Raw genomic sequence first — 13109 nt, forward strand, 5'->3', positions numbered from 1 at the left:
CATCACACACATACACTCACCTGTGCCCTGCGTCCCATAGACACATCACATGCATACACTCACCTGTACTGATATTGTCACCAATTTCCTGCTTCAAAGCTTCCAGGTCATTAGTCTGTTTAGCATTAAGTGTGACTTTAGTCTTAACATCACCTGCAAAGATCATATAAATATGTTCTTTAGGTTTTGAGCACTGCACAAGGAAACTGTAATACCTGAATGCAACACACATACACTCACCTGTACCCTGCATCCCTCAAACACATCACACACGTACACTCACCTGTACCCTGCATCCCTCAAACACATCACACACTTACACTCACCTGTACCCTGCATCCCTCAAACACATCACACACGTACACTCACCTGTACCCTGCATCCCTCAAACACATCACACACGTACACTCACCTGTACCCTGCATCCCTCAAACACATCACACACGTACACTCACCTGTACCCTGCATCCCTCAAACACATCACACACGTACACTCACCTGTACCCTGCAACCCTCAGACATGTGACACACGTACACTCACCTGTACCCTGCAACCCTCAGACATGTAACACACGTACACTCACCTGTACCCTGCAACCCTCAGACATGTCACACACGTACACTCACCTGTACCCTGCATCCCTCAAACACATCACACACGTACACTCACCTGTGCCCTGAAACCCTCAAACACATCACACATGTACACCTACCTGTGCCCTGTATCCCTCAGACACATCACACACATACACTCACCTGTGCCCTGTATCCCTCAGACACATCACACATGTACACTCACCTGTGCCCTGTATCCCTCAGACACATCACACACGTACACTCACCTGTGCCCTGTATCCCTCAGACACATCACACACATACACTCACCTGTGCCCTGTATCCCTCAGGCACATCACACACCTACACTCACCTGTGCCCTGTATCCCTCAGACACATCAGACATGTACGCTCACCTGTACCCTGTATCCCTCAGACACATCACACATGTACACTCACCTGTGATCTGCTTTCCTCAGACATGTCACACAAATACACTTACATTTGCCATGCATCCCTCAGATAGGTGATACACATACACTTTTCTGTGCCCTAATTTGCTCAGACACATCACTAATATACATTTGCTTGTGCCCCTTAGATACATAAAAAACGCTTGGACCCTGCATCCCTCAGGCACATTACACACACACACACACACACTCACCTGTGCCCCATATCCATGAGACACAAGTATAGCACAACCATTAACGCTATCCTTAGTCTGATGCTGTGCACAATCATCATCAGTGACAAGAAATTGTCAGATAGATTCAGAGAGCATGCAATTATAAACAACCTTCCATTTTACTTTTATTATATAATTTGTTTTTTTCTCTTCGTATACTTTGATACCTATAGAATTAAGAAAATTAGATATCAGAGGGGGGCGGGTCAAGCTCTGCATCTGAGAAGTTGCATTTTACAGCAGCTCCGGATCTGTGCCGACAATATATTCATCTCTAACCGCTCAATGCAGCTCAAGTTACCCCAAGAAAGAGGAAGATACTCTAGGGAGGTGAAATAGATAATCCCGACTTAGGAAGCAATCTAAGTGAAGGAGACCGTCATCCACTACCCCGGCAAAAGCATTGCAGAGACCATTAGGGAGTGGCCATCTTCTCATTCACGTGGCGCTCTAGCTATAAACAGGAGACTGCTTTTATGAGTTCTGGGGAAACAGGTTCTCGGAAATGCAGGGAAGCCCAGAGTTTCCCTTCGGGGGTATACTTACCTCATGCACGTTGTGGAACAGATACCTTGTGCCATCTCTGCACAGCTTGACCAGACCGCAGTGATAAATCAGCGGTATGCCCGCAACGGAACAGAGCAAGACACGACCGAGTTGAAGACCCTACATCACTGCCAGGGAGTCCTCAGGTTTGGTGACTACATGATATACCTACAAAAAATTTCGATAGGACTCCCAAAGACCCAGCCAAGAGAGCTAGTAAACTTTATGTTTTATATTGCAAATTTTCATTATGGAGGAAATCTCTTCATTGCTTCACGGACTAATTTCAGAGCTTGAGGACTCAATGTTGTAAAAGATCCATTATGCACTAAACAATACTGATCCAGTGGACAGGTACTCTGGTATTGCCAAACCGATGATAGTAACTGAGGACAAGCCTATGTTGCCTTGCAGCGCTATGTTGTGCTCTCTGGGCCAAATTCTTGACACAGATTATACCACGGCTTCTACTAAAGCTTACTATAGTTCAGAGGATATCACTTTATTTTTAAGTACTTGCATTATGGGGGATGTGGCCGAACCCCCGAAGTGAGGCGTGTACTCTTTGCACGAGCAGAGGGATAGTGTTAATGGAACTGATATTACAGTGGCGAGCAAAATGCATACAGAGCTAAAGCAGATAGTTTATACCCATGCCGAATCACTTGGATGGGGATCAGCAGGGCGATGACTGGATCATTTTTGGGTTCTGTGTTGGCACGGAGGTGATCCACCTATATCGCCTCCAATTTTCTGCCTTCGGAATGTGCAGAGTGGGATCGGTGCTACATTGAGACTTACTCTACACACGCCAAAGGAGCCATGAGGAGTCCCTTTGGACAGGACACTTATATTCAATGGCCTGTTAAGATGGCGAGAGGGAATTGGCTAGATAACAAATTATGCTTACCAGATAATTTAATTTCCTTCTGTACAAGGAGAGTCCACGGCTTCATTCCTTACTGTTGGGAAACTTATACCCAAGATCTAGAGGACACTGAATGAAAACAGTAGGGACAAAAAGACCCTAATCTGAGGGCACCACAGCCTGCAAAACCTTTCTCCCGAAGGCTACTTCAGCTGAAGCAAAAACATCAAACTTGTAAAATTGTGTGTAAGGAGGACCAAGTTGCCGCCTTACAAATCTGATCCATAGAAGCCTCGTTCTTAAAGTGAATGTAAATTTTGATGCTAAAGTGCCCGGTTTTTAAAAATTTGATTAAAAACAGGGGCACTCTAATTCATCAAAATTTACATATCACTTGTGTTGTGAAAAAATACTTACCTTTTAAACTTGACAGCAGCTCCAGCTTCCTCGTCTTCGCAAGCGATTTCTGACTTCAGAAACGATGCATAGGTCATCCTCCAATCACGGCTTCCCCCCGGGGGAATCAGTGTCTGTTTCAACTCTGTGATTGAAGGAAGCCGGATTCCTCATTTTAGACCGAGGAAGAGGCTTTGCGACTGGTGGAGGAAGCTGGATCGTCTGTCAAGATTAAAAGGTAAGTATTTTTTCACAAAACAAGTGAAATGTAAATTTTGATTAAAGTGCCCCTGTTTTTAATCAAATTTTTAAAGCCGGGCACTTTAGCATCAAAATTTACATTCACTTTAAAGGCCCAAGAGGAAGCCACTGCTCTAGTAGAATGAACCGTAATTCTCTGAGGAGGTCTATGTCCCGGCTGTCTTATAGGCTAAGTGGATAAGACTCCTCAACCAAAAGGATAAGGAAGTCGAAGAGACCTCCTGGCCCTTACGCTTCCTAGAATATGCCACAAATAGTGAAGAAGCTTGTCTAAAATCCTTAGTAGCATGAAGATAAAAGTTCAAAGCACGAACCACGTTCAAATCATGAAGTAAACGTTCCTTCGAAGAGGAAAGATTAGGACACAAAGAAGGGACCACAATATCATGATTGATGCTGCGGTCTGACACGACTTTAGGGAGAAACCCTAACTTAGTACGTAGGACAGCCTTATCCGAATGGAACACCAGATAAGGAGGCTCACATTGCAAGGCGGCAATCTCAGATACTCTGTGTGCCGAAGCAATAGCCAGTAGAAAGAGAACATTCCAGGACAACAACTTAATATCAATTTCATGCATAGGCTCAAACGGAGCCCGTTGCAAAACCTTAAGAACCAGAATCAGACTCCAAGGGGAAGCCGAAGATCTGAACACAGGTCTGATCCTAATCAGAGCCTTAACAAAAGGCTGAACATCTGGAAGCTCAGAGAGCCTCTTGTGCAGTAAAACAGACAAGACCAAAATCTGTGCCCTCAGAACTGGCCGAAAGACCCTTCTCCAGACCATCCTGAATAAACATCAGAATCCTGGCAAACTTAACTTTATGCCAAGTAAATCCACGCTCTTCACACCAGAATAAGTAGGTTCTCCACACCTTATGATAGATGTGATGAGTAACCGGCTTACGAGCTTGAATAAAAGTATCAATAACTCTCAGAAAACCCTCTCTTGGCTACGACTAAGCGTTCAATCTCCACGCAGTCAACCTCAGAGAATCTAGATTTTGATGAACAAAAGAAGCTTGTTCCAGTAGATCACTGCGACAAGGTAACATCCATGGAGGAGAAGATGACATCCTCACTAGGTCCGTGAACCACGTCCTTCGCGGCCACAATGGAGTATTACTGACGCTTGCTCCTGCTTTTTGCGGGCCACTACCCAAGGAAGGAGTGGAAAAGGCGGAAAAAGGTAGATTAGATTGAACCTCCAAGGCATCGCTAATGCATCTATTAGCTCCGCCTGAGGATCCCTGGAACTCGACCCATATCTGGGTAGTTTGGTATTGAGATGAGATGCCATGAGATATTTCTCCGGCATCCCCCACCTGAAGCATATCTCCACAAACACTTCGGGATGGAGAGACCATTCCCCCGGAAAGGATTGTCTGCTGAAAAAGTCCGCTTCCCAGTTGTCCACACCCGGAATGTGGATCACTGACAGCTGTGCTTCCCCGCCCTCTCAAAAATCCAAAATACTTCTCTCATCATTAGGGAGATTGTCGTTCCCCCCTGATAGCTGATGTAAGCCTCCATGGTTATATTGTCTGATTGGAATCGGATAAACCGTGCCGAACCCAGAAGAGGCCAAGCCTTCAGAGCATTGTAGATTGCTTGAAGTTCCAAAATGTTGATCGGGAGGAAGCTTTCCTCCTGCGACCACAGGCCCTGTGCCTTCTTGGCACCCCAAACAGCTCCCCATCCAGAGAGGCTCGCGTCCGTAGTCACAATCTCCCAGGATGGTCTGAGAAAGGATGTCCCTTTGGGACAGATGATCTGGACAGAGCCGCCAAGAGAGCGATTCTCTCGACCGGTTGTTCAGGGAAATCTGTTGAGACAGGTCCGAATGATTGCCGTTCCACTGCCTCAGCATGGTCGGTTAACAATATCCTCATGGATACTGAATCTATTATAGTGCCCAGTAATTCTACCCTGGTTCTTGGGATGAGAGAACTCTTCTCTAAGTTTATCTTCCATCCATGTGATCGAAGAAGAGAAACCGAATGGTCCTCTGCTAGACGAAAGGATGGCGCTTGAATCAGAATGTCGTCCAAGTAGGGAGCTACTGCTATATCTTGGGTTCTGGTGACAGCCAGGAGAGCTCTCAGAACCTTTGTGAAGATTATTGGGGCCGTAGCTAGACCAAACGGAAGCGCAATGAACTGGAAGTGCTGATCCAGGAATGCAAACCTTAGGAACTGGAAGTGGTCCCTGTGGATTGGAACGTGAAGGTAGGCATCCTTCAGATCTATAGTGGTCATGAACTGTCCTTCCTGAACTAGAGGAAGAATGGACCTTATTGTCTCCATCTTGAAAGAGGGGACATTTAGAAACTTGTTTAAGCACTTCAGGTCCAGAATTGGGCAGAAAGTTCCCTCCTTCTTTGGGACGACAAACAGGTTTGAGTAGTATCCCAAACCTCTTTCTGCGATAGGAACCGGGACAATGACCCCTAAGGAGGACAGATCCCGCTCGCACCCCAGAGGTTTCCCTGAGGCGAAATCTACCCTTGGGTGGTTGAGATTTGAAACCTATCTTGTATCCCTGGACCAAGCATCTGAAAACAGTAACAGTCTGCCCCCTACACAATCCAGATTTGAATTGGGGGCCGCCCCTTCATGCCGACTTGTTCTTGGCAGGCTTCTTGTTCTGCTTGGATTTATTCCAGGATTGATCTGGCTTCCAAGTGCTCTTGGTTTGCTCGGGCTTGGAGGAGGACTGCTGACGTTAGATACTTGTCCCTTAGATTTGTTCTTTTTATCCTGTGGTAAGAAGGCACCCTTGCCCCCAATAACCGTGGCAATAATTGAGTCCAGGCTTGGACCAACTAAAATGAGTGAAAGAAGTCTAGACTTAGAAGTCATGTCCGCAGACCAGGACTTCAGCCAGAGCGCCCTACGCATCTGCACTGAGAAACCAGAGATTTTAGCATTTATGCGAATGATCTGCCTGTTTGCATCAGATATAAAAGAATTAGCAATCCCCAAAGCCTTAATTCTTTCCTGGATAACGTCAAGGGGACCCTCCACTTCGATCAATCCCACTAAGGAGTTGCACCAGTAAGCCGCAGCTCCAGCAACCAAGGCACCTTAGGGATGGAACCCCACAACTGTAGTTGAGAGTCCAGGAACAATTATTTAAAGGCAGACGAAGGAGAAAAGGAAGATCCAATTTTATCCCATTCATTTTTAATAATATTTGCCATTTTTACAGGTACAGAAAAAGTTAGCAGCGCTACCCTGTTCTCGCACACTCTGTCTAACTTAGGGATCAAAGGTTCATCAGGCAACTTGGTCTCTGGAACCTCTAATGTAGACAGAACCTCCTTTAGAAGAAAATATAAGTGTTCAATTTTAAATCTAATGGCTGGCTCTTCCGCAGCCGGAGGCCTAGAGGTAGCAGACTCAGATCCAGAAATTTCACCCACTGAAGACTCAGAGTGTGACCCATCCTGGGATACCTGAGAAGCAGACAAATCAAGTAAATCACTAGATGTCCCATGGACCGGAGAGCTATGTTTAATCTTCGCTTGCACTTAGCAGGGCGAGGTAAAGCACTAAGGGCCTCAGACACCGCCGTCTTTAACTGCGCGGTAAAGTCTAATGGTAAAAGGCACCCTTCAGGCGGAGGATCAGGCGTGCTACGGGAAGCTGCATGAGACAATGGAGATGATTGATGGATACGCACCTCACGGGACAGCAAGTCCTCAGAGGTGGACGGCTCAGTTGTACTAAAGGGGTTAACCTTCTTAGACAAAATAACCTTGTTGATATATATGGAATATAGTTCAGAGGGCGGGCACACCAAGGCCTCCTCACAATAAAGACAGGTATTACTATTAGGAATAGAGGGAGTACCCTCAAGCATATCAGGATCCTCCATAGCATGCGCTAACAACAGTAGGATACAAATAAATTCTATAAAAATAAAAGGAGTCACACATTGTGACCCTGTCTTCAGCAATTTCAACATAAGTAAAAAATTAAAAGATCTTACCAGAATTCGTTCTGTGGAACAGAAATACTTCTCAAGTGTGACAGTCTTGTAGCATCGCTCCTGACATGGACTTGAGTGAAGAAAGCAGACAGTGAAAATCGTCAACACTGGTTGCTTAGGGAGCTGTTAGCAGGCAGTCTGGATGGGTTCGCAGAAAGACTCTCCCTGCATCTCCAGAATCTAACTTTCGTCAATGCTCTCACTGAGAGGCTGACAAAGACTACTTAAAACTCCAGTTCCATAACGAAAGGCATATATCCTTCCTGAGGAACAACTCCGAAATCTTCTGACACTTCTCTGCCATCCTCCTGTGAAGAAAAGAAAAAAAAAATGACTGGGGGATAGGGGAAGTGGGAGAGGTATTTAAACCTTTGGCTGGGGTGTCTTTGCTTCCTCCTGGTGGCCAGGTTCAGTATTTCCCCAACAATAAGGAATGAAGCCGTGGACTCTCCGTGCATTAAGAAGGAAATGAGGCAGATTGCAGTCCTAATCTGTCAATTTATTAATGATGGAACTAAGGGTATTAATGTTAGATTTTGCATCAGATATCATTAAGGGACTACCACTATGCCAGATCTTATTCAGGAGTTAATGCTTTTTGATATTTAATAGCCAAAACGTGAAACATAGAGGATTGTTGATTATGCTCTATATGAAGGTTTACTAGCCTGAATTAATAGAATATATTAAAATGCAATCTGTAGCAATTCTTATAACTGATATATAGTTTGACAGAAAATAGTCTGTATTGAGTCAGTGATATTGCAGCATAGAATAGTCTTATCACTAATTATATTATTCAGAAAATTGTTTTCAATTTTTCTACTAATTGTAACATTACTTGTTATGTCAGACTTTCACTATGGCTTATTGTAGCAGACTCCAGTACAACCGCATAATTATTACTACAAGACTGTAATCATTTTTCAGTATATCAGTCATAAGACGTAATTGTGCCTGAGACCCTTGGCCATAGACTATGTCTCATTTATCTTTAGTTCTCATAGAATATAAAACTCTCATCACATTTCCTATGATAGTGGATAAAAACTCCATCTCCCACTTAACCTCCATAGACCCACTGTGATCTAGATGAGGCATCTAATTGCTGAGTCGAAAAGCTACACACCTCTTATTAAGGCTACTAAGTTATATTTTTAATCGTTGACTCCCTACTACTTATTTCAAGATACAGGAGGTATGTTATATCTATATCTTTATTTCTGCCAAAGAAATTCCCCTTAGTACTAGATTCTATTTTGTCTCATTGCCCCTCTACTATTATGACTCCCTCCCTCTTACCATTAGTATTCGCCCAAGATATTGTTTACTCAGTAATCAAAGGAAAATATATCCTATATCCTACCACCATAAATTATCAAATTATATATTCTACTTTAGAAGCAAATGCTTACATTAATTTTATCAGGGGATATGATGTCATAAGATGGATATGCAGAGTAACGACTTGAACCGTTGCTGAAGCCCGGATGCTGAGGTGTTATATAACAGAGCAGTAGAACTTGTATTCTCACTCCAGTTTACTTAGACATTATAGCATATACCCCTCAACAAACACACGAGACAATCAGTTTGCTCATTATATGTCATTAATAAGTTCAATTCACAAGGTTCATACTACATACTCTTGTATTCACTTCTACATTACTTGCTACCCTTACATACAGTATATACCATAGTATACTTCTTTCTTATCAATAATGCCCGCTTACCCCTCAATACTGAACATAATGGGGTTGATTTCTGAAGCAGCGGATGCTGCTTCCGATCCACTCCGCTTCAGGTCCGCCTGAAGCGGAAGTTAAGAAGCAGTGGTCCTATGACCGCTACTCCTTAACTCGTCGGGTTGATTGACACCCCCTGCTAGCGGACACAAATCTGCAGCGGGCGGTATTGCACCAGCAGTTCACAAGAATTGCTGGTGCAATGATAAATCCCGACAGCGTATTTATCGATGTGCGGCGGACATGATAGGGATGATATCAGATCATGTCCATCCGCACAATAATAAATTCACCCCTATGTGTGCATTCATTTATCTCAGTTATGTATTAGCGGGTCTTTGTCAAGCAAAGTAAACTATGAGTGCGTTTGATACCCTACAAAACCAGAAAATTGTGATTCACTATGTGCGACCACAAAATGTCATACTCACTATATGTCTATCCTGACTTCTTGTTCTTGGTAGTTTTATGGAAATACTGTCTCTATATAATCTGTATAGACATGTATGCTATGTATACCTATTTTGAATCTCAATAAATATTTTCACCGAGATTACGAGTTTTGCGTTAACAGGGGTGCGTTGCTAACGAGCATTTTTTTTTCACCGCTCACTTAAGACAACGCTGGTATTACAGGTTTTTTTAAACCCGGCATTATCCGCAAAAAGGTGAGCGTAGAGCAAAATTTAGCTTCACATCTCACCTCAATACCAGCGTTGCTTACGGTAGCGGTGAGCAGGTAAAACGTGCTTGTGCACGATTTCCCCATAGGAATCAATGGGGCAGAATCGGCTGGAAAAAAACCTAACACCTGCAAAAAAGTAGCGTTCAGCTTCTAACGCAGCCCCATTGATTCCTATGGGGAAATAAAAGTTATGTCTACACCTAACACCCTAACATGAACCCCGAGTCTAAACACCCCTAATATTACACTTATTAACTCCTAATCTGCCGCCCCCGACATCGCCGACACCTGCATAATATTATTAACCCCTAATCTGCCGCTCCGGACACCGCTGCCACCTACATTATCCCTATGAACCCCTAATCTGCTGCCCCCAACATCGCTGAACCCTACATTATATTTATTAACCCCTAATCTGCCAGCCCCAATGTCACCGCAACCTACCTACAATTATTAACCCCTAATCTGCCGCCCCCATCACCGCCGCTACTATATTAAATGTATTAACCCCTAAACGATTAAATTCAATAAACTAAAGTACAAAAAACAAACACTAAATTACAGAAAATAAAAAAATAATTACAAGAATTTTAAACTAATTACACCTAATCCAATTCCCCTAATAAAATAAAAAAGCCCCCCAAAAATATAAAATTCCCTGCCCTATACTAAATTACAAATAGCCCTTAAAAGGGCTTTTTGTGGGGCACTGCCCCAAAGTAATCAGCTCTTTTACCTGTAAAAAATACCCCCCCCCCCAACATTAAAACCCACCACCCACACACCCAACCCTACTCTAAAACCCACCCAATCCCCCCTTAATAAAATCTAACACTACCCCCTTGAAGATCCCCCTACCTTGAGCCGTCTTCACCCAGCCGGGCACAAGTGGTTCTCCAGAGGGGCAGAAGTCTTCATCCGATCCGGGCAGAAGAGGACCTCCAGACGGGCAGAAGTCTTCATCCAGGCGGCAACTTCTATCTTCATCCATCCGGGGCAGGTCCATCTTGAAGCCACCCGACGCGGAGCATCCTCTTCTTCCGAAGACTCCCGACGAATGAAGGTTCCTTTAAATGACGTCATCCAAGATGGCGTCCCTTCAATTCCGATTGGCTGATAGAATTCTATCAGCCAATCGGAATTAAGGTAGAAAAATTCCCATTGGCTGATGCAATCAGCCAATAGGATTGAGCTGGCATTCTATTGGCTGATTGGAACAGCCAATAGAACGCAAGCTCAATCCTATTGGCTAATTGAATCAGCCAATAGGATTAAAGTTCAATCCTATTGGCTGATCCAATCAGCCAATAGGATTTTTCCTACCTTAATTCCGATTGGCTGATAGAATCTTATCAGCCAATCGGAATTCAAGGGACGCCATCTTGGATGACGTCATTTAAAGGAACCTTCATTCGTCGGGAGTCGTCAAAGGAAAAGGATGCTCCGCGTCGGCTGGCTTCAATATGGACCCGCTCCGCTCCGGATGGATGGAGATAGAAGATGCTGCCTGGATGAAGACTTCTGCCCATCTGGAGGTCCTCTTCTGCCCGGATCGGATGAAGACTTCTGCCCCTCTGGAGGACCACTTGTGCCCGGCTGGGTGAAGACGTCTCACAGTAGGGTGATCTTCAAGGGGGTAGTGTTAGGTTTTATTAAGGAGGGATTGGGTGGGTTTTAGAGTGGGGTTGGGTGTGTGGGTGGTGTTTTTTATTTTTATTTATTTATTGAAGAAAGTATACATACATTGGATAATAACAGACACCGAATTTATTGTCTTTTTTTTTTTTACAGGTAAAAGAGCGGATTACTTTGGGGCAATGCCCCGCAAAAACAGAATTTATGTTTACCTGATAAATTACTTTCTCCAACGGTGTGTCCGGTCCACGGCGTCATCCTTACTTGTGGGATATTCTCTTCCCCAACAGGAAATGGCAAAGAGCCCAGCAAAGCTGGTCACATGATCCCTCCTAGGCTCCGCCTACCCCAGTCATTCGACCGACGTTAAGGAGGAATATTTGCATAGGAGAAACCATATGGTACCGTGGTGACTGTAGTTAAAGAAAATAAATTATCAGACCTGATTAAAAAAACCAGGGCGGGCCGTGGACCGGACACACCGTTGGAGAAAGTAATTTATCAGGTAAACATAAATTCTGTTTTCTCCAACATAGGTGTGTCCGGTCCACGGCGTCATCCTTACTTGTGGGAACCAATACCAAAGCTTTAGGACACGGATGAAGGGAGGGAGCAAATCAGGTCACCTAAATGGAAGGCACCACGGCTTGCAAAACCTTTCTCCCAAAAATAGCCTCAGAAGAAGCAAAAGTATCAAACTTGTAAAATTTGGTAAAAGTGTGCAGTGAAGACCAAGTCGCTGCCCTACATATCTGATCAACAGAAGCCTCGTTCTTGAAGGCCCATGTGGAAGCCACAGCCCTAGTGGAATGAGCTGTGATTCTTTCGGGAGGCTGCCGTCCGGCAGTCTCGTAAGCCAATCTGATGATGCTTTTAATCCAAAAAGAGAGAGAGGTAGAAGTTGCTTTTTGACCTCTCCTTTTACCGGAATAAACAACAAACAAGGAAGATGTTTGTCTAAAATCCTTTGTAGCATCTAAATAGAATTTTAGAGCGCGAACAACATCCAAATTGTGCAACAAACGTTCCTTCTTCGAAACTGGTTTCGGACACAGAGAAGGTACGATAATCTCCTGGTTAATGTTTTTGTTAGAAACAACTTTTGGAAGAAAACCAGGTTTAGTACGTAAAACCACCTTATCTGCATGGAACACCAGATAAGGAGGAGAACACTGCAGAGCAGATAATTCTGAAACTCTTCTAGCAGAAGAAATTGCAACTAAAAACAAAACTTTCCAAGATAATAACTTAATATCAACGGAATGCAAGGGTTCAAACGGAACCCCCTGAAGAACTAAATTGAGACTCCAAGGAGGAGTCAAAGGTTTGTAAACAGGCTTAATTCTAACCAGAGCCTGAACAAAAGCTTGAACATCTGGCACAGCGGCCAGCTTTTTGTGAAGTAACACAGACAAGGCAGAAATCTGTCCCTTCAGGGAACTTGCAGATAAACCTTTTTCCAATCCTTCTTGAAGGAAGGATAGAATCCTAGGAATCTTAACCTTGTCCCAAGGGAATCCTTTAGATTCACACCAACAGATATATTTTTTCCAAATTTTGTGGTAAATCTTTCTAGTTACAGGCTTTCTGGCCTGAACAAGATCTGAGAACCCTCGCTTCGATAAGATCAAGCGTTCAATCTCCAAGCAGTCAGCTGGAGTGAAACCAGATTCGGATGTTCGAACGGACCCTGAACAAGAAGGTCTCGTCTCAAAGGTAGCTTCCAAGGTGGAGCC

At 44.0% G+C, this 13109-nt stretch overlaps 1 protein-coding gene across 1 annotated transcript in view; it reads right to left on the minus strand.

The window, feature by feature from the left end:
- The window catches only part of LOC128657961 (gastrula zinc finger protein XlCGF57.1-like), a 159116-nt gene that overhangs the window by 64895 nt on the left and 81112 nt on the right, over positions 1–13109 (minus strand). The window contains exon 7 of the mRNA XM_053712388.1: positions 64–153. Coding sequence (XP_053568363.1) covers positions 64–153 — 90 coding nt within the window. The remainder of the gene's footprint in view (positions 1–63; positions 154–13109) is intronic.

Source organism: Bombina bombina, chromosome 4, assembly GCF_027579735.1.
Source record: "Bombina bombina isolate aBomBom1 chromosome 4, aBomBom1.pri, whole genome shotgun sequence".
NCBI classification, from domain to species: Eukaryota; Metazoa; Chordata; class Amphibia; order Anura; family Bombinatoridae; genus Bombina; species Bombina bombina.